Below are 23,254 nucleotides of genomic sequence, written 5' to 3' on the forward strand. Positions count from 1 at the left end.
CAAGGTGGGATATTGTAGACGTAAGAAACTAACAAACAAATTCAGTCAAAAGAGAAAAGAAGGACTAGGGAGTGACATGATAGCAGTATTCCACTATTTGAGGGGCTACCACAATGAAGAGGAGGTCAAATTATTTTCCAGAGCACCAGAGGGCAGGACATGAAACAATGGATGGAAACTAATCAAGGAGAAAAGCAACCTGGAATTAAGGATAAATTTCCTAACAGTGAGGACAATTAACCAAAGGAACAGCTTGCCTTCATCACTGGAGGTTTTTAAGAAAAGGCTGGACAGTCTGAAATGGTATAGGGTCTCCTGCTTGAGCAGGGGATTGGACTAAAAGACCTCCAAAGTCCCTTCCAGCTCTATTCTGATTGAAATTTTGATTAGCTGTCCATTACAATGGAGAAGTTTATAGATAGCATGAACTGTCGGCAGGAAGAAGTTTCAAAGAGGGATAAAAACATTTTTTTTGTCTGCATTTGGCAAATGGCTCTACAAGAAAGTGATTTATATATTCTGAATTAGATTTCAGTGGCCAAATTCATATTACACTAGGCCATAAGGCAATTTGTTTATTTTGAACATAGGATACTGTGTAAATCCAAGTGTTGCGGTTTCTAAGTTGTGGTTTATGTTTTAATACTTATATGAACTTAGCCACTTTTGATTTTAAAAAAATGACTTAATGCAATGTATAAGCCAGCTGAAAACTCAGTTTCAATTTGTCAATGCTGATATGGATCTTTCAGCACGCCTTATAATATGGGATAGACTTTATTTCAATAGTATTTACAATATAGTGTGTAGCTTAACAGATCAGTTGTTATGGAACCTTCTATTACTCATTGCATTCTTTTAAAATGTCACATCAATTGTTTAACTTTGTTTTGTTAATAGTTTCAAAGAATAAAAGGGCTTTAAAATGCAAGATCATATGTAACATATTTTTCCTCTTTGATGGAAACAACACTCTATCAAGATATTTCACTAAATATTTAGACTATGAGTTCCTTGTTGGCTGAGCCAAACATTTTACATTAGAAACTTTGTATAAAGTTTCATAATTCAATTAACAAGAGGTTGTGGTTGTAAAAAGACTGTCCTGCCATAAGAAGCAGCTAAATAAGCTCTTGAGAGCCAAGTTAAAATAAGCTACAAATGGTAGGTTTTGTATGAAATGTTTTAAGCAGTGGTGAAATTAATCTGGTTCCAACCAGTCAGTGGTGGGATTCAGCCAGTTCGCACCTATTCGGGAGAACCGGTTGGTAACTTTCTAAGCAGTTCGGAGAACTGGTTGTTGGAAGAAATCTCCATTTGGTTCTTTCCACTTTACAGGGCTAATCCTGTAAGGAAGGCAGGAAGGAAACATTCTGGTGTTGTTTCTAGCCTCATCTTTATTGCCCTGCTTAGAGAAACTGCCTCTGGTTAACCCTTATTACATTGTAACAGCTAAGGTGAAGCGCCCATCAACGTGAGTGATGTTGAGTTGGCTACGCCCACATGGTCACATGACCACCAAGCCCCACCTACCCTGCTGGTCATTAGGGCAGAGAACCGGTTGTTAAATTATTTGAATCCCACCACTACAACCGGTTCAGGCGAACTAGTAGCGGTGGCAGTGGGAGGCTCTGTCCACCCGCCTGGACGTCATCATGTCCTGTTTTTGACACACTGCATATGCGCTCACATTTGTGAACCAGTAGTGAAGGTAAGTTTATTTCACCCCTGGTTTTAATGCAAATATCCATTTATGATAATGTATCACACTAAATACAGAATATACCTGTTTTCAATGCCTGGAATTAAAACCTAAAAGTTTCTTGACAACTGCCTGAACAAGTCTCTGCAGTTTTTGTAGCAAGGTTTATCAGAAGTAGTTTGCCATTGCGTCCTTCCGAGGGCTGAGAGAAAGTGACTGGCCAAAGCTCAGTGTAGAACTCACAGTCTCCTGGCTTCCAGCCTGAAGCCTTAACCACTATATCAAATGGACTCTCAATTATTGTATCATCATCATTTCAGCCATTGTCTATCCACTGCAGGATGAAGGCCTCTTCTGCATGCTTCCAACCAATAAGATCCTGAGCTTTCTTTTGCTAATTGGGCCTGCCATACTTCCTGATGTCGTGGATCCATCTTGTTTTAGGTCTCTTTCTTGGATGCTTTTTATCAAGTTGGATTCATTCTATGACTCCCTTGGTCCACCTGCCCTCAGTTCTTCTTGCTATGTGAGACCAGCTTTGGTCTCAATTCTTTTACTCTCTTGATGATATTGTGTACTTTTGTTTGTTCTCTAATCCATGTGCAGGCTTTTCTATCTTGTCTTGTAATGCCGAGCATGTATCTTTGCGCCACTCGTAGCTTTTGTATCTATTGTGAGGTTAGCATCCATGTTTCACCGGCATATGTTAGAGCAGGTAGCACACACTGATCGAAAACTTTTCAGGCATAGAGGGAGATTGTTCTTCAAAATTATGCTTAGCTTGCCGAATGCCTCCCAATCACATTTAGTTTAGAGCCGTGGTGGCGCACTGGTTAGAATGCAGTACTGCAGGCTACTTCTGCTGACTGCCAGCTGCCAGATGTTTGGCAGTTCAAATCTCACTGACTCAAGGTTGAGTCAGCTTTCCATCCTTCCAAGGTTGGTAAAATGAGGACCCAGATTGTTGGGGGCAATATACTGACTCTGTAAACCACTTAGAGAAGGATGTAAAGCACTGTGAAGCAGTATATAAGCCTAAGTACTATTGCTATTTAACACACTATTCAATTTCCTTTATTATATCACCTTCCATTGAGATCCATTGGCCAAGGTATATGAAGTAGTCTGCCATGTTTAGTTCTTCTCCAGATATATACCTACTAGTAAATGAATACCACTAAGAAGTGATCATGGCATATGGTCATGTAAGATAAGAAGTGGCAATTTAAAATCCCCATGCATGGCGTGTTTTTGTTTGTGTCTGTTTATGCATCTGAATTTTATACAGTTTTGAGTTCTAAGAAAAAGTTTGTGTGTGTGTGTGTGTGTGTGTGTGTGTGTAGATGAGTATTTTGGGTAGATATAATGTAGAATAGAATTAGAATAGAAGTCTTTATTGGTCAAGTGTATTTGGACACACAAGGAATTTGTCTTCGGTGCAGAAGCTCTCATTGTACATAAAAGCTACCTAAAAGATAAATCATGACCATAATCATCATAAAAATACATTCATCATAAATAATAAGATACAATACTTAGTGATAGAAGCAACGTAAATCGTACTAGGAAACTAAATAAAACAATATAAATCATAAAGATACAGGTAACAAAGTTATAGTCATGAGTAGAAAAGGAGATAGGTAATAGGAAAGGAGAAGAATAATATTAATACAGTCTTACTAAATAGTTTGACAGTGTTGGGGGAATTAATTGTTTAGCAACTAGTTGTTGTGGGGGGGGGGGTCATTTTGAGGCTAGAAATTGAAACTATTTATATCCAGGATATGAGGGGTCTGTAGATATTTTCACAGCCCTCTTTTTGACTCGTGCAGTATACGGGCCCTCAATGGCAGCTTAATATGGCAGTTTAAACTCAGATCCTCCCTTACGGGGAGGTTATATACTAGGCAAGTCGTTTCATTTTATGCATTCTGCAACTGGTAATAACCTGAATCAGGCCCATTCCATGTGAAATGGAGGAAGTCCAAGCTCCCAAGACAGCGAAAACGCCAACTGTCTCATGCATGAGAGAGTTGTTTGTCTCTATTGAAGGAGAACGAATTGTTTTCAGACAATGGAGGGGAGAGTGGGGGGAAAAAGAGCTTCTTCATATAGCCAGTTCCATATACTTGCAAAGAGTAAATAAATTCCAGATCTGGAACAGAATCAAATACATTAAGTCCTATTGGTGGATTGAATTACTTATTTCCAAGCCCCGCCAGTTGTGTCCTGCTAACTGAAAGCTGAAACCCAAAGCTGGGTCGAAATGAACGTGTAGTGCTTTGCAGTTAAGAATCTACCTCTATCGGCTTAGATTGTTGAGCAAATTCCTTTCAGGTAATCTCTCCTCTCGCCCCAGGTATATTCATTTAAAAAAAAATCACTCTGGCATCAACTTGTTTGGCAACAACTTGTTAATATGTGTGATTTGAGATCTTTCCTCCAGTTGGGTGTAGCTATTAGCATTAAAAAAAAAGTCAAATTAGAGAATATAAAGATTTAACGGCCGCCTTAGAAACTCCCTGCAGGAGAAGGTTGAAAAAGAGGAAAAATTTGAAAAGAAACTGTGGACCAAAGAGCTTTCTACTTGCTGTTCTGCAAAAATATATTTAGGAGGTTTTGTAGGCGTAGAAAGTTAGCACGCACCTTTCTTAGAAGAATGAAATATTTTAGGAACTATTAAAAAGGCAGAATATTATATTTTTCCTAAAGGACAAACATGTTTCTAAAGACAGAAATTCAGCCCCAGCTCCCTGCCCTGGGCAGATATTTGGTGCCCATTGAGAAGGACTGGACCAGCCTATCTACAAAACAAAAGACCTTCAGCTCCAGGGTGATGGGATTAAGATCCCTCAAGACATAATAGGATTACCCCATCTAGCAGCAGGGCTCACTGCATTGCAAAACCTCCTAAGGACATTACATCAGCCCAGGCTCCAACCAAACTTGATTTAGACAAACATGACCCCATATGGCCCTATGGGAGTCTGACAGTCACCAATAGAATAGATGCCCTTGCCACAGGAACAGGAAGCTCAAGGGAAAGGCCCAAGAGAAGGTATAAATAACCCTCCACTCCATGTGGTCAGCTGCACCAGGACCATCTGCTAAATGGTTCTGCTCTATTAGACCAGCTTTCCAGTCAGCCTCCATGTTTCCAGTGTCTTCCAATATCCAGATGGATATTTCTTCCAACAGCAGGAATAGAAAAGGAGTGCCAGATCTGGATACAAGTAGAGAGAAAAGCAGCAGAAAGCCAAGTGGCAAGTGGAGAATTTTGGAGAGCTGTGAGGGGAAGCGAAGTAAGTGGCTGGCATGCAGAGGAGAAAAGGGAAGAGAAGGTGAGAGAAGAAGAGAAAGGCAGAGCAGTTTCAAAGAGAGAAAGAAGAGGAAGAAAGTAGAAAGGATGGGTAGAAAGGTGGTGTAGGACAATAGCTGGTTTTAGCCACAGAAATCCAATTTTGTTGAAAAACCTTCATGTTGCTTTTAGGCATCTCATTCTTGGCTCAGATCCTTGCCCTAAAACTCCTAGAAGGTCACACGATAGCCTTATCAAAGAACACGTATCACTCTGAACGAGGACAACATGGAAAAAGGGCTGTCTCCCTCTTCCTGTTCTAAACAGATTACTTAGAATGTGCTACCTCCTCTCTTCCTATTGCAGATACATTAGCTAGAAAGTTTTGCATACTTGATTATCAGCCTTATCTATTAGGGACAGAAGGGCGAGGGCTGTAATATTTTAGCAAAGAACTGATCTTCTGGCAGGGCCTCCTCTACCTGGGGTAAGAATATTTTATTGCTTATTGCCGATTGCTTGCTAATGATCATGCAGGTTGGTTTTCCAAAAGAGAATAGAAAGTGTACTACTCCATGTATCGGGGGTTCTAGATTTATGATTTAATCTAGAGACAACCCCCCCCCCCACTATGCTAGACCACAAAAGAAATAAATGGCAAAATCTATAATCTATCTATGCCTTTATTATGACCAACGAAAGCGACCAGTGGTGAAATTCAATTTTTTTACTACCAGTACTGTGGGCGTGGCTTGGTGGACATAGTGTGGCTTGGTGGGTGTGGCTTGATGGATGTGGCAGGGGAAGGATACCGCAAAATCTCCATTCTCACCTCATTCCAGGGAAATGATACTGCAAAATCTCCATTCCCCCCCCCCCCCACTCTGGGGCTAGCCAGAGGTGGCATTTGCCCGTTCTCCGAACTATTCCAAATTTCCACTACCGGTTCTTCAGAACCTGTCAGGATCTGCTGGAATTCACCCCCGAAAGCGACACAGAAATGGTGCAAACATATTGCTTTTATTGTTTCATTCCTACATTCATTCAATTTATAAGATGCCTAATCATAAAACAATTCAAGGTGGCATACAGGTTTTCTTTTAAATTCAAACCATTTATCATCCTAAAAGAGAAGAACCAGTTATAAAAATGGAAGGATAGTGCAGCACCTCAAGGAAATTATCTAAACTTTAAATATCTGATTTGGGGACAAAGTCAAAGTAGGGTTGACCTAACAAGAGTATTGTCCCAAGAATGGATTTGACAAAGAAAGTTCAGACAAGTTTGAGATATGACATCAAATCTGTTCCAGGCAATTTTGGTGGCATGCTAGCTACAAACATAGCAAAAAGCAATCTCATTTGTTTAATAATGGTTAGCTAAAATGCAATAGGTACAAGTCTACTATTCAAAAAGGATTATAATTGATTCCATTTATTATTGCAACATAACACAATTAATGTTTCCATTTGTTTGACACAATAGGACATTTCCATCTAAGATTCAAGATTTCATGTTTGCTTTTTCATTGAATTTGGCCAAATGGCAATCTTGCATACTGTGGAAAGATGGATGGGTTTCTGCAATGGTGATGGGGAGGATCAACTGCCCTTAATAGCTTATCAAAAGCATTTTTCCACAGCAACTTATAAATTAAATAGCTTTCCATATGTGTTTACCAATGTAATTTATTATAAATGTTTTCAGCACAGACTAAATGGTTGTATAGTATTAATTGAGATGCTATTAAAACTGCACAAGACTGCAAAAGAGACTGTGAGATAGGTTAAATTTGTAGTTTTAAAACAGCAAAACGGAGCGAATGCTGAAAGAAAAAAAAGAGGAGGATTAACACATTTGCACAGTCTCTGTAGCAATAGCTAATGTACACTAATCAATCAATCAAATATATATAGCTGCCCATCTCACAAAAAGCAACACTAGATTATTATGTAACAATAGTTTATACAATCATAAAAACAACAGATATAAAAATATAAAAATCCATACTAAAAGATAAATATAAAAAAGAATATTTATCAAATTCGTATAGCCACCCAGCTTCCCAAAAGTGACTCTGAGCAGCATGCAACAATCAAATGTAACAACAAATATAAAAACAACAGTTGTAAAAATCCACATTAAAAGATAAATATTATAAAAATGAATATTTATTTATTTAATCAAATTTGTATAAAAACACAAAAAGTTACTCTAGGCAGTGTACAACAATTTGTACAATAACAAGAACAATTTCCATTGATTCTATTTTTTATTTGTATAATTTGGCCAAAGCCAATCTTGACATTTCCAAAGTATGTGGAAATTCATGTTCTTTGGGCTGAAAAGTGACATTGATCTCTTGATCAGAAACATGTGTGTTCCAGAGGTGGTATTCAGCCGGTTTGGACCGATTCTCGCGAACCGGTAGCAGAAATCTTGAGTAGTTCAGAGAACCAGCAAATATCACCCCTGGTTGTCCCTACCCTCCCGCCCCCACCGTTACCTACCACTACTTTCCCTTGTTTTTTTGCTCAGCTGATTTGCGCGGCAGAACGGATTGCTGCGCCTCAGCTGAGTAAACAACAGTTCAGCTCACCAGCGCTGACATCAAGGGCGGTCTTTGAATGCTGCGCGCCTGCGAAGCACGCTCTCATAGAACCGGTAGAAAAAGATTTGGAATCCCAATGCTGGTGTGTTCAAATTCCTACAAAACTTCCTTCTGAGGTTCACAGGGTATCATGGGGTCCTTGGTGTTTTCTGAGCTTGGTGGTTTTTTTTTGCAGATGTTACATTACCAAGCTAGATAATATAATCAGAGCTAGTACTGATGATGGTACCTAGTTTGGTAATAAAACGTCTGCAAGAAAATTTTCAAACTCAGAGAGCACCAAGGACTCTATTGTTCAACCTGTTCTATAAATATTCTCTTCCATAGGTATGACAGGTTGTCCTTGTGACATCACTACTTCTTAGCCTCATGTACTTTAGAGATCAGTTATAATGATGAAACTGTATCAGCATGAAATCTTTAGAAGATAGATCTGACAAAATAAGAGAAATAAAATGTGACAGCCTATAAAGGGCCAACACAATCATACCTTTTTCCAGAAAGTAAAAGCTCAAATCCTTCACTGATCTTCTCAAAAGGCAATACATGAGATATTAATGCATCTGTATTAAATTTATGTTTCATATAATCCAAAACAAGTTGAGGGAGAGCATCTTTTAATTTCCAACCTGGGTTTTAAAAGAAAACAAACAGGGATACTCATTGAGCTATTCATTTCTTGGCATAAAAGAACTGAAAATTTAATTATTTTTTTTTACAGGATCACCAACATTGGTGTACCTATAATAAATTTGTCCTTCAAAATATTGAAATGATGCAATTGGATAACATTAGGCTGGTGAAAGGTGAACTGTAAGCATATTCTCCAATTATATCACAATACTTACAATGATAAATGCTGTTATACTACAAAGGGGTTAGTGTTTATTATTCATTTTTCATTATAATGTCATTTCTTAAGAAAAATGTAGCTAATCTCAAGGTTTGTCACAAAGAAGAGCGTGTCAAGCTATTCTGCAAAGCACCCTAGGGCAGTATAAGGAGCAATGAATGGAAACTAATCAAGGAGAGAAGCAACCTAGAACTAAGAAGGAATTTCTTGAAACTTAGACAAATTAATCAGTGGAACAACTTACTTCCAGAAGTTGTGAATGCTCCAACACTGGAAGTTTTTAAGAAGAGATTGGACAACCATTTGTCTGAAATGGTACAGGGTTTTCTTCCTGAGCAGGGGGTTGGACTAGAAGACCTCCAAGGTCCCTTCCAACATTCTATTCTATTCTATTCTATTCCATTCTATTCCATTCTATTTTATTCCATTCCATTCCATTCCATTCTCCTTCATTCTATTCCATTCCATTCCATTCCATTCCTAAGATATTGAGAATCTTGACCAAAACAGCATTCCTAACCAAAGCCTCCTACTCTCTGCTTAAATTCAGCAATGGAAAATGAGACAATTCAGAGGCTGAAACGAAGCAGATAGTAGATTTTTTACAAAAGTCAAGACAACTTTATATACTTTTATAACAAGCTGGACCAATCTGAAACTATATGCAGCAGAAGTGAGTTCCTACCGGTTCGGCCAGGTTCGGCCGAATAGAGATTTAGAGATTTAGAGATTTATTAATATTTGTAGGCCGCCCTTTTCCCTGAGGGGACTCAGGGCGGCTCACATAAAATAGGGGAAGGGGAGATACAGACATTAAGATAAGACATATAATAAAATAATAAACAACATACATTCATCATTCGGGAGGGGAATTATCCTTGTCCCCAGGCCTGACGGGCGAGCCAGTTCTTCAAGGCTGTGCGGAAGGCCTGGACGGTGGCGAGGGTGCGAATCTCTACGGGGAGCTCGTTCCAAAGGGTCGGGGCTACTACTGAGAAGGCCCTCCTCCTTGTAGTTGCCAGCCGACACTAGATAGTAACTCGGCCTGCCATGCTCGCAAACTGGTTCTATCATCGGCACTGTCATCTTTATTTTCTGTTCTGTGCATGCGCAGAACAATCTTCATTGCAAAAATTTACTCCCCCCCCCTTTTTAACATTGTGCGCACGTGCAGAGCTTTTTAGGTGCAAATGCGCACCTAACCAGGAGTACTACTAGTAGTAACCCACCCGATATACAGTATCTTCATTTGAAAAATGAATCACATACACATACTGGTTAGAAGTATCTTATGACCCACATTAGCCAATACGTACCTCCAATCAGGCAGCCTACTAGTTTCCTTCCTGTGAGCAGGAGAGCAGGGTCAAAAGAGAGCTGTGATTTTGCAGGAGGTGCCCCCACCAGCACACACATCCCATGGCCCAGGTGGGAAGATGCAAGGGCGCTGACCTGTTTCAGACGCAAAGAAAAACAAGCTAAAGAATTCAAGTGAACAGACTGTAAGTTTTCCATGGATAGCTTGTACATAATCCTAGAGGTGTTGCTTATATAAAAAAGAGAATACAGCTATATCCAAGAGTGAGCAGGAGATCCTTAGTGCATCTGACTCAGCATTCGGAAACAAGAATTAAAGATGGACAGTAGATTCATTCAGATAATGGGGTTTGGTTGTTTGGATGGGTTAGCTGTCTTCCTTGCTAGAACAGGGTACCTCTTTCTCCTCACTTCTGATCTAGGCTTCCCCAAAAAGCACAATGCAGAGTCCTGATCCCGACAAAACCCTTTCTATTAAACGAATGTGAATTCCTCTCATTCAGCATTCAGCAAGGCCTGGCAAACAGTCTTTCAAAGGAGTAATTATGACTACAGACCTTATCTATCTTGGAAAGCTGCCATGTAAATGAAAGACTGGGCCCAGAGTCTCTGAGATTCACGGACAGATCTTCACAGTCGAAACAAATCTGAACGACTGAACGGTTTCCTACAAAAGCCCACTCCCCTTTCGCTCCTCTTTTATAGTCTATGGGGGGGGGGCAATCATTTCCACTTGTGACTTTAATCCCACGTCAACCCTGATTTCTGAGTTGTTCTTTTCTTCTGGCAGCTCTGCACATGCACATACTGGGAACAGGCTCCAGCTGTTCCTCTGCCTCACTGCTGTCTAGCTCAGTAAGCACCTGATCACTGCCAGACGGCCTCGGCCCCATCTCTGTCTCCAATGCAGAGCCCTTGTCCGAGCCTTCCCCAGCCTCCAGGACTGGCCCATGCTCCTCCCCAACCTTCTCATTGTCTGACTCTGGCAGGCCACAGCAACTTCTTTCTTTTACCTAGTGTCAAAATATGGGCAGTACAGGTAGTCCTTGACTTACAACAGTTCAACAGCACTGAAAAAAGTGACTCATGACCATTTTTTTACACTTATGACTGTTGCAGCATCCCCTTGGTCACATGAGCAAAAGTCAGATGCTTGGCAACTGACTCACATTCACGACAGTTGCAATGTCCCGGACTCATGTAATCCACTTTTGCGACCTTCTGACAAGCAAAGTCAATGGGGAATCCAGATTCACTTAGCAACCATGTTACTAACTTAACAAATGCAATGATTCACTTAACAACTGCGGCAAGAAAAGTTGTAAAATGGGGCAAACTCATTTAACAAATGTTTCACTTAGCACCATGAATTTTGGGTCACTTGTGGTCGTAACTTGAGGAACACTTGTATATACTTGTAATTGGAAAGACCAACCAATACATAACTTTGCTCATTTGTCCTCTGGGTAACAGAAGAGGAGGAGGAGGAGAATGTGATTATTTATAATCATAATCTCAGATGTGACTCACAGACACTACTACAAAGATACCAAAGTATGCATGTGTTGGACATATATTTAATGTTCACATTTTTTCCTAGAAAATAGAAAAACATTCCCCCCAAAAATAGAATATGTGACTCCAAGACACTAGAATATTTTCTGCTTGAATGTTAATCCTAATATCTGAAGGTGTTTTCTGCTACAAAATGGAAATTTGAACCTAAGAGATTATTGCTAACACAAATTACATACTTCTATGTCAGTGCGTCCAATCACTTCAAATGTATAATCCACACCAAGACCAGTCTTCTGCACAAGCACCTCGTGAATCGGCTTCTCAAAATCTCGGGGACAGAAGCATTCAGTGGCTCCTAATTCTTTGGCCTTCATAAATTTATCCTTGTTGATGTCAATCCCAAAAATCCGGGATGCTCCAGCTGCTTTACAACCTATGATCACAGACAAGCCAACACCTCCTAAGCCAAAGACAGCACAGGAAGAACCAGGCTCAACCTGAAAATTAATCACACAAAGAAGAATCTTGTGTTGGAAGACACTCAAACAAAACCAGGAGCTGGATGGATGAAGATGGCATGAGAACTAAGAAAACTTAGATTCTAGTCTTTAGAACAAAAAGGCAAACATGGACACAAAACTCAGAGTCACCTCAAACCACAAGATGCATCTAAATTTAATAAATAAAATAACTAAAACTGAGCAGAATGCAGTAAAAGTCATTTTAGTTAAAAAAAAAGCAATGGCATAAAATCAACCAATGGACTATAACAAGAAGATTGGAATATATATGTAAGAAAACTAGGACTGGAAAGACTACAGAAAATATAATTTATTGCATGATGTTCAATAAATTGACAAGGGTGTTTGACATTACTTCTCTGTGTCCAAACTAGCAGCATGATATCCTTGCAACACTTGTGTGTTTAGACCCATGATTGAGTTTCCATGTTACAATAAGCCATTGTTTGCCACTCTGTTGTACTAAGTCATGAACCATGATTTACAAATCTTAATAATTGGATTCACAAGATATATCAAGCCAAAATAAAACAAGCCAGAGACTGACATCAAGTTAACCCATGGTTTACAGGTTAACACCATATTTACAATGTAAATCAATCACAATAGATCAAGATTACTCAAATCATAGTAGTTGTATTTATACCACAAGTTACAACAAAAGCCAAACAAATCAAGATTCATTTCCAGAAGATATGGAACAAACTCGTCTCCCAATCTATGCAGGAAGCATGAAGTTCCTCTTACCTTGGCACAATTGATGGCAGCCCCATATCCAGTTGAGAAGCCACAGCCAAAGAGACAAACTTTATCCAGAGGTGCATCATCGTCAATTCTTACAATAGATGCTTCAGGCATCACCGTGTACTCGGAGAAAGTGCTTATCCACAGGAAGTGATGAATCTGTTTACCCTGGCAGGTAAACCTGCTGGTTCCATCTGGCATCACACTCTGAAAAGCTTTATAAATGCTGTTTGAGGAGATTCAAGTTAGTTTTTTGTCAATAAACTGGATTGGTCAGAAATGGTCACTGTAACTAAGGGGTGTCAAACTCGATTTCATTGAGGGCTGCATCAGGGTTGTGTTTGACCTCAGGGGCAGGGGTGGGCGTGGCCAGCTTGACGTCACTTCTGTCGGGGGTGACTGTGGCGGTCTGAGCATCCTGCCAGCGAAAAAGGGATTCCTGAGCTCCATTTTCAGCCATGACGGCTTCCTGCAACTCTCTGCCAGCAAAAACAGAGCTTGGGTGGGCCACATATGCCCCCCCCCCGCCACGTTTTTACTGTCAGAGATGCTGCGGGCTGGTTTTTCGCTGTTTCCAGGGTGGCCCCATGGGCCTTGAGTTTGACACCCCTGCTCTAACTGGAAAACCCAAATAAGTAATATGTACAACAATAACCAATTTTGTTGTACTTAAGTACAATGACAATAAAGATTATACTATAATCTCAAACTTACTGGGATTTGAGACAGCAGTTTGCTTTTGGGCTCAAGCAGCAGTCGCATTGTCCGCACTGAGGAACACAGAGAGGAATGACTTTGTCACCTTGCAGGGAATAAAAATCAAGTCTTAATGTGAACTTTTGGGGATTAAAAATCTCACAGCATATTAATAATAGTTCAAGGAACCAATATTTAAGCTATACACACAGATAATAATTCCTAAGGTGTATTTCAGATCTTAGGTCATCACCGCTTTGCTATTCTTTAAAACAGCTTATATATTTTTTTCCAAGTCAACAGAGGTGGATTCCTACCAGTTCGGACTGGTTCGGCCGAGTAGATAGCAACTTGGCCTACCACGCCCCCGAACCAGTTCTATTGGCGGCACCATAGGCAGCGCCAGCTTGTTTTTTGTTTCTGTGCATGCGCAGAAGCTTTTCTTTACTACTGCGCATGCGCACAAAGCACCCCTCCTGAAGCGCATCCCTGAGCAATAGCAGAAGCCGGAACCCACCCGTGGAAGTCAACTGTTAACAAAGTTTTTAAGTAGCTGCATCTCCCCCCTCCCCTCCAGCCCCTGAAAAGGCTCAGAAAAAAATGGGATGACTTCTTATTCATTTACAGTTTTCACAGCCTACCCATTAGAAGAGTTTGGATGAAATCAGAGGTGGTATTCAGCCAGTTCTGACAGGTTCTGGAGAACTGGTAGCAGAAATTTTGAGTAGTTCGGAGAACCGGCAAATTGGCTGGCCCTGCCCCCACTGCCTCCCTTACTCCCAGCTGATCTTTTTTTGTCCTGAACAGGAGAACGGAGCTGGAAAGCAGGTTAATGGGGTGAAGAGGGAATGGGGATTTTGCAGTATCCTTCCCCTGCCACGCCCACCAAGCCATGCCAACCAAGCCACGCCAGGCCACACCCACCAAGCCACGCCCACAGAATCGGTAGTAAACATGTTTGAATCCCACCACTGGATGAGATACAACAAATTAAAAATATAAAATAGTTCAGAATAATATTGGAACTCTTAAAAAAAGTTGGTAATGCATGGGCATTCTGGAGTAGATAATTCTATTGTGTATGAGCTGCAGCAGAAAAGGCATCCGTGGTTCATGACTCTAACCACTAAGGCAGGGGTCTCCATCAATACGCATCAAGTTCTTCCGAACAACCAACAATGTTGGAATACATACAGTGCAGTATATGTGTGCATTCAGGGCATGTGGCCTTTTGTAATTATTATCAAAAGAGAGTAAGGAACCTGATCCCTTTTGTATATTTCAAAATACAGATGCATCTTCAAAATTGCCTGAAATTCCTAGTACTGTACTATTCCAATGTGAATAATTTATCTATCTTATTCTTACCTGGTTTTACACAAGTGACTTCTGGCCCAATACTTTCAACGATGCCTGCGCCTTCATGGCCCCCAATAACAGGGTAGTCTATATTTGGAAAAAATCCTTTCCATACATGATCATCGGTCCGGCAGATCCCAGTGGCTACCATCTGTACGAATAAGAGTATGTCATCTCAACGCTTAGGTCCAACTCATATTTTTACCTAAAAAGCTTCACCAGACTCAAAGCCTATCTAATCCAGCATTCTCTTTGTACAGTGAATCCAGCAGATGCTTTGTGGAAGCCTTCAAAGAGGACATTCCCCCCAATCATAACACACAACAGTTATGCAGTTAAAGGAAAGAAGACTAAGGATTTTTAGTTTGCCTGGAGATCCCAAGAAAGAACACCAAATGTATTGATCTCTCTGTTGCACTTTTCAAAATGATTTGCTTTGGGTGTTATCAAAATTTGAACTGTGGTCTCATTAAAAACTAGATCTATCTATACTAGTTGTCATCTTCATTCTGGATGCAGAATATTCATTGATGCATAATCTGTCGTTGACAGGTAAGATGTTGTAGCAGACAAATTTGTGTACTGGGCTTAGATCATACTGCAGTTCCAGATTGTCCAAGCTAAAAATTTCAAATCTGGTGGCATAGGGAATTTTATTGTGAGTAGAGGAGTGGAGTACTCTTCTCGTGAAGTACCTCTGGACCCACTCAATCGTATTAATGCTCAATGCACAGTGTGGATTCCAGGCAGATGAGCTGTATTCGAGAATTGGCCTGGCAAAGGTTTTGTATGGCCTAGTTAGCAACACAATGTTACCGGAGAAGAAGCTTTGCAAAATTAGGTTAACAACTCTTAATGCCTTTTTGGCAATGCTGTTACAGGGGGCTCTGGGGCTTAGATCATTTGAGATGAGTACTCCAAGGTCCTTGACAAAATGGGGGTCGTCTATGAGGTCGTTTCAGTCCCACTTGCATTTGATGTTCTGATTTTTTTTTTTTTTGCCAGTGTGTAGGACAGAGCATTTATTAGTCGAGATTTGGAGTTGCCAATTGCGCGACCATTCAGACACATGGTCAAGGTTGCTTTGTAGAGTAGTGGTATTGTCAGTGGCTGGTCTTGTGGTATTTGTGTCTTTTCCCGTGTAAGATTGAGATCTTACACGGGAAAAGACCCGAATACAAGACCAGCATACCTACACCCGTGAAAATCTACAAATACATACATACATACATACACACACACACACACACACACACACACACTGTTGCCTTTGTTACATTTGTGTTGCATTACACAATACACAAATGTAACAAAGGCAACAGTAAAAATAATGGCTTTCTGTCGTGATGGTCTCTTGTGATGAGCCGATAGACAGAGAAAGGAAGCAGTATGCTTCCTCCCATATTTGGGCATACCAGGGGTTGTGACACACAGACAGACAGACAGATAGATAGAGTGGGTGTGTGGGTGTCTGTCTGTCTGTCTATGGACCACCAATAATGTGATATAGTCAAGAACCTATTTCACAAACAGGTACCCAAGCACAAAAGGGAGGTCAAGAAACTGTACAGCAATACAAAACATTTATTCCAAAATGATTCTGAAGGGAAACCCCTTTGGAAAAAAAAAAAGCTAACAAGAAGTGGATGATTGATAGAGCAACCATCAACAGGAACATTTCGGATAGCAGCATGTTGGTTCACATCTTGTTTGTTATTTATGTTTTCCTAAGCATTAGCCTTTCCAGCAAGTCTCAATAGTTTTAGGTATTAAGATAACGGCCAATTTTTATTACAATAATAACTGATTCACTGCATTACCTTCACTCGAATTTCATGACTCTTTGGTGGTGCTACTTCTATCTCTTCAATCGAAAATGCCTTGCCTGGTTCCCAGATGATTGCAGCTTTACATTTAATCACCTGTGTATACATGGACCATCAAAAGAAGTCAGAGGAATGAGCAAATATATCCTCAGAATACACCTTGTAAGCCAAAGGAGGGACAAGAACTGTTAACCCAGGAAAGGAAGGAAGTTGAACCTGGCAGAGGGTTGGAGGAGGCTGTCACAGCTGAAAACGGAGCTCAGAAGTCTGTTTTCTCTGGCAGAGCGCTCAGGCCACCATAGGCGCTCCTGACACAAGTGACATCAAGATAACCATGCCCACTCTGGCCACGGCCACCCCAGTCCCCCAAGGTCAAACACAACCCTGATGCGGCCCTCAATGAAATCAAGTTCGACACCCCTGAATTACACTAATATTGGAGCAGTTAGTTTGCTGGTGACCCTGAGAAGTCAGAAAATTGAAGACAGCTTTTCTGGCATGGGGCATGAGGACACTATTGTTGATCTGCAAGCCAAAAGGAAGACAACTCAAATGGCAATCAAGACTACAAAATCTATGCTAGTTTTCTGCAGGGTTATAGATGGGCGAACACTTTAAGCAGTGGGAGGAGGGATGTCTCCTACTCATATTTATGCAGAATATTAACTGGGCTTTACTTTCAGCTAACTGTGTATACAATTGCAGCTTAATATTTGTAATCTGTAATGGGTTCACCAAAGGAAAAAAAGTGTTTATCAGAAAAGGTCTTGCCTTATGTTAGGAGATATGCTTGCAAATACAATATACAGAACTGCAACTAAACTTCCATGGAAAGATGTTCATAGAAACATGTTCACATACCAAGTAACTGAACTTGCAAAAATCAGAAACCAAGAAAATGTTTTTTAGAAAAAGAAAACTGTACCTATTCCTATCTGGAAATACTACAGAACTTCCACCTGTTTGCCCAAAATTAGTTTGTAAATTTTAACTATGTAATTAATTATAGATCAGATCAGAGGTGGGTTGCTGCCGGTTTGGCTGAACCGGTAGCAGCCCGGAGCAGCTGAGCGAACCGGTACGGTGGCTTGTTTGGCCCACCCTGTTTTTTTGGCAAAAGGCAAATTGCGCACATGCGCACAGCGTGCGGCACCTGTGCGAGCCTAAACAGTCAGCTGGTTGTCGCAAGGGTGGTGGATTGCACATGCACGCACAGCGGGAGTCAGGCATGTGCACGAACAATGTGCGTGTGCATGATCAGCGAACCGGTAGTGAAAGTAAGTGCAACCCACCACTGGACCAGATAGATAAACAGACGGAAGTAGGTTGGTCAGTACATAAGTAAGTAGGTAAGTAATAACAGAGGTTTATTTACTTATAAACCAGTTTGTGTAGTGGTTAAGGTTCCAGGCTAGTTACCAGGAGTCAAAAACAAATTTGAAGGCACACAACTGACACCAAAGAATCCATAGCATAAAGAGTAAAGGAATGTCTAACATGTACAGATATGTATGCATAGCAACTATTCCCAGCTTTCATTTCATTTGTACAATCTCTGTTCACATGTAAGAAATGGGTTTCCCTCACCCTGAGCACACATACATTGAGTTTGTCTCAAAATAGTTCTATTTTAAGTTTTACCAGAGTTTGCAAGTCATAATATTTTACATTTTCATAATTTATTACTAAGTAAAAAAAAGCTACTGGAGAGTCTCGTACCATAAATGCAAAACAAACGAAAGTGGAAAAGTTTTCCCCATATTTAGATGAGCTTGTAAAGCCACAAAAAGAGATTCCAAGAGGGAGAAGTATTAGCTAAATACTGAATCCAAAGACTTTTGGCTGAAAACCCTGCTCTGAACATTACTCTGGAAATAACACACACATGCACATATACACACACTATTTTTGTTTACTCTTGGCACATTTCTCTTAAACGGCAGTGAGATTCAATTAGTTTTCTGCATGGAAGAAAAAAAATAAGATTTTATTATTTTTATAAATAACTCAAAGCTCAAGGTAGCAAACCTACTTAGGTTTCTTCTCCCGTCTATTTTCCATACAACAACAGCCCTGTGAGGTGAGGTGAGTATGACTAGTCCAAAGCAGAGGTGGGTTCCTACCGGTTCGGATTGGTTCAGCTGAACAGGTAGTAACTTGGCGGTCTGAATTGCTGGAAGTGGCGGCATCCCAGGCCTGCCACGCCCCTGAACCGGTTCTCTCAGTTCATCTTGTTTTTGGCTTCTGTGCATGCACAGAAGCATTTTTTAGTACTGCACATGCACGCATAGCATGCATCAAGCACATCCGTGCATGAAGGGTCCCTGAGCGAACCGGCAGTAGCAGCCGCCACAACCCACCCCTGGCCCAAAGACACTCAGTTAGCTTTCAAACCTAAAGTGGGATTAAAGCTCAGAGTCTCCTGGTTTTTAGACCGGTGTCTTCCCCATTAGACCAAACTGGCTGTCAATAATGTTGGTCTTCTGCATGGTAAAGAATAAAGGCTTGTCCACATTCACATCACCAAACTCTTTGAATGAAAATACTATCCACTTAAATGCAAACATGGTACAATATTTAAAGCCCTCCAAGGCGAAACTGCCCAATAACATATATGGGAACTAATACTTGTCCACAGGGCTTATTAGATGCTGCTGCTCCTGCTGTCATCCTGGAAATTCCTCAACAGAGCAAAATAGCAGGAAACACAAGAACACAGTTTTCTACCCCGTTCCAATACTATAGATTAGATTGTGATTCCATGGTCACTAACCAGCATCTCCAATGCAATCTTGAAATGACTCGAGAAAATCCAATATGTAGGAAGAAGATATCGTGAGTATATTAAATACTCCATAGATAGTACTAAGTCTTAGTACTGTAAGCACAAGACCGATTGGGTCAGCATTTTCCTGCCTAGAGTTCAGGTGAAAGCTAAGAATACTATACTCTAATAAAGCAACCAAATGACTATATGTTTTCTTACCCACGGCAGAATTTTAGCAGTCATTTTAACAATGCTCCAGAACGCTTAATTTTGTACTTGTCAGGCAGCTTTGCTTTTTGAATTCACAAGTGTTGAATGGTTCTTCAAGGCTGACCTTTGCAGAGTATATAGAACAAGTCAGCACTAGTGAAATTCACACAAGGCTCCATACGTTTTTATGGAGCACTTAATGCTTCCATTTTAGAAGTGGTCTAATAACCCTGTACATTAAGTTGCCCGGGCAGGTTTTGATTAAGAGTCTTCCTTACCTTCCCAGCAGTCGCCATGTATGCCAAGATCCCTGCTTAGAATCTGTCCAAGCTCTTCTATAAATGACTTCTCTCCTTGATTGCTTTGGCTGTGAGAGATACATGAGCAACTTTTCTCCACCCTGTGCAACACAAAATGTTTAATCTATGATAGGTCGGCTCAGGAAGGGGAGGGTTCGTTTGCAACTGTACTAAAAAGTTCAATGTTTTTCCAAGAGTTTTGCTTAAAACAATCCCAGAAGAAGCCATCCAAAGATAACTGCCATCTAGACCCAGAAGATAGATTCTAAAAGCATACAGACCTCAGGGCTTAGTTCCAAAGAAGTTTCTGATTAAGAACTACTCTGTACCAGCAAAATAAAAATAAAAATAAACCAGAACAAAACACAAACATCGTTGATTGATGTTCTCTTGCTTAAATTACTTACATAAAGGATAAATGCAGAGTACATGATGCATTTGGGCAACCGTATTAATCCCACAGGTTTGGTGTCCGCTAGGATCATAATTGAGAAATATTAGTCCTTGTGGAATAGCTATTAGACTAGCATTGTACATATAACACGTTTGCCAAGGCGAAGATTTGTTAAAACAAGTGACAGTTCATATGACAAAATAATATAAATGGAAAAGCAGCACTTCTTTTTGATGGACCTTTAGCAAAATTCACAGCCTGTGCAATGCTAATTAGCCCCAAAAGTACAGCTGTAAATTTCTCACATTGCCTTGGGAATGTGAAACATTAAACATTAAATGACTCTTCCCAGAAGATAGCCACACAAAAGCTGAAACTGCATGCTGTGCTTAACCATAATTGACTTATTTTATTCATTCATCCATGGCTTCTCAAGATTGATTCAATTATTCCATTTTTATTATAGCTTATTATAGCTTAAAATAATTGTCAAATTCTACTCCTGTGTTGCTGGAATGCAAGGCTACAATGTATTCTCTATTGACCCAATACACTGAACTATAAACTAACTGTTCCGGTTACGTTTGCACAATATTCTAGACTAGATGTATCAAACTCGATTTCATTGAGGGCGGCATCAGAGTTGTGTTTGACCTTGAAGGGAAGGGTCTGGGAGCATGGCCAGGGTGGGTGTGGCCAGTTTGACATCATTCGTGTCGGGGGCGCCTGTGGTGACCCAAGTGCTTTGCCAGCAAAAATGGGCCCCCGAGCTCCGTTTTCAGATGTGACGGCCTTCTGCAACCCTCTGCCAGCAAAAACGGAGCTCGGGATGGCTGTGTAGAGGCCGGTCCTTCACTGTTTCCAGGCTGGCCGTGTGGGCCAGATCTAAGCACCCCGTGAGCCAGATCCGGCCCCTGGGCCTTAAGTTTGACATCCCTGTTCTACACTGAAATATATTTGACTATTTTGTGTGTCAGTATACCACACACAAGCACAGCTAGTGCAGGATGTTCTAGGCAAAATTGAGCCAAATAAAACAGCCTAAAAGTAAATGCCGCTGCAATCAGTGAATAGAATTGATGCATAAACAACAACTATAGCAATCACACTTGAATATGAAATTACTTCAGCAGTTTGCTGGTAGAAACGTACTTGGCTGGCACAATGCAGAAGAGAAATTTTCAAAAACAAAACAGAGAAAGGGGCGGGGGAATCTTCATTAAAAAAACTAAAATGGTTTAAATAAAGAAAAGCCTTAAATCATGGATCATGTTATAATAAAATATATTTTTTAACCAGGAGGAAGGGAGATAGATAGATGGATGGATGGATGGATGGATGGATGGATGGATGGATGGATGGATGGATGAGATGAGATGATAGGCAGGCAGGCAGGCAGGCAGGCAGGCAGGCAGGCAGGCAGATTTAAAGATAGCACAATCTCTAGGACACTCAGCTCCTGTTGGAAAACCAGTTGGAACGTATGCTCAGCTTCAGTTGTTGCACCAGTTGTGTGCCCATTTCTGGAACAGGGGATGTTGTAACCATCATCATGCCCTCATCACTTTACATTTGGACCATTAATTCACTGTCCACAAGTCTGCCTTTCAACACCATCGAGAAACTGCAGCTAGCCAAAATGTCCACAACCCGATATTGCTTTGTAACACCAATGATACAGGAGTTGAACATAATTTTATATTCTTTAAAGCCTTATGTGGCTTAAGAACTGATTATTTGTCATTGAGGTGCACTGTGAAGGAAGCATTTTCTCTTGTAGGTTCCTCCTGTGAAATGTTTTACCAACAAGAACTATATTATCACTCCTGATATTTAGAAAGTATCTTTTTCAAATATATTTAGGTTGTAAATACTAGGAATTATTATTTTGAATTTGTTATATGTTTTAACGGTATATGGTTATGAGGGTTTTTTGGTGACTACTATATATTGGTGTTACTGTATTTTTGCTTGGGATTAGTTTAGAGGCAAAATGATTTAACTTGCAAAAAATCATTTGTGATAAATAAAACAAATGGTTTATTGCTAAGCATGGCATCTACTGTAAATTACCTAATTGTGACTTGTTCAACAGCCCAATAAACATGATGTAATATCATGCATAATTTGAATTCTTGTCTGATCTGAATAAATCACTGGGTCATGAATCAAAGATTGTACAATGTGAAAACTGGCCATGTCATTTTTTTTCCAATTCTGTTATGTCTTTCAATGGTTACTAAACATGGATGTAAGTTGAGGACTACCTGAATATTTTAAAAAATAGTTCTCTAAGGCTGCTTTTCATGAGAATTTCTAAAACAACTTCTCTCATATCAGCATTTTTTTACTAGCTGTGCATAATTTTTTAAAAATAGCATCCAACTCTACTTAAATGAGTTTTTAAAACTGCCTTTGATATTCAATCTTCTTCGAGTCCCGAGATTTACTCTAACTGATGGATAACCTTTTTGCCACAACCCCGTGCTTCCCCCACCTGCGCATGCGACCCCCATGCATGTGCACATGTCTCGTGCATGCGCCCTTCCTCCCGTGCATGCGTGGCAGAGACCCAAAAATCAGCTGGCCATTGGGAGGGCACATGCATGATGGACTTGAGCTGGTGATGGCTTGCATGCCTTCAGAGAGGATGATAGGTTCACCATCATGGCTCTAACTTGTTCAAGGCTTCTAATATCTGACTGGGTAACACAAACGGTAACATAAAACATTCCTATTTTTGTCCATCAGCACAAAAGCCCGCACAACACAAATGGTTTTACTTCATATAAAGCCAAACAAAATGGCTGGTATCATTTGAAAAGGATTTCCCTCCCCCCGCCAATCTTTTCTTTTTTCAAAATAAGATCAAATATTTTGATCTCTTTTCTACTCCAAAGCATAACCCAAATTAAGCTTTCAGTAATTTTCAATAGTCTCTGAACTCTTAGCCAGCAATTTATTATAAATGTCATATCCTGTCTTAATGTTGAAGCCAAGAAAGGTATTTTATTCATTCATTTATGATAGAAATCATCCATTTCCTTCTCAGAGGGACCCTGGATGGTGTACAAATAAAATATTAACATGTAAAATGTTGAAACAGGATAAACAAATGTAAAAATTTAGAACAGGCCAA

At 40.2% G+C, this 23,254-nt stretch overlaps 1 protein-coding gene across 1 annotated transcript; it reads right to left on the bottom strand.

Moving 5' to 3' along the window:
- Positions 1 to 6,001: 6,001 nt before the first annotated feature.
- LOC116513118 (alcohol dehydrogenase 1-like) lies at positions 6,002 to 19,838 on the bottom strand. Its single transcript, XM_032223963.1, has 9 exons — positions 19,701 to 19,838; positions 16,440 to 16,541; positions 14,629 to 14,770; positions 13,279 to 13,366; positions 12,568 to 12,790; positions 11,536 to 11,796; positions 9,781 to 9,916; positions 8,102 to 8,240; positions 6,002 to 6,825 (listed from the first exon to the last, which is right to left on the bottom strand). Exons 1-9 carry the CDS (start codon positions 19,716 to 19,718, stop codon positions 6,801 to 6,803), a joined length of 1,134 nt encoding a protein of 377 aa, XP_032079854.1. The 5' UTR covers positions 19,719 to 19,838; the 3' UTR covers positions 6,002 to 6,800.
- Between the last annotated feature and the right edge of the window lie 3,416 nt (positions 19,839 to 23,254).

Source organism: Thamnophis elegans, chromosome 9, assembly GCF_009769535.1.
Source record: "Thamnophis elegans isolate rThaEle1 chromosome 9, rThaEle1.pri, whole genome shotgun sequence".
NCBI classification, from domain to species: domain Eukaryota; kingdom Metazoa; phylum Chordata; class Lepidosauria; order Squamata; family Colubridae; genus Thamnophis; species Thamnophis elegans.

Coding starts and splice junctions, on each gene's coding strand:
- LOC116513118 (XM_032223963.1), bottom strand. Junction 14,771..16,439: donor GTCATGAAATTCGAGTGAAG/GTAATGCAGTGA, acceptor TTATTCGTACAG/ATGGTAGCCACTGGGATCTG. Junction 9,917..11,535: donor TTGGACGCACTGACATAGAA/GTATGTAATTTG, acceptor CGTCTGAAACAG/GTCAGCGCCCTTGCATCTTC.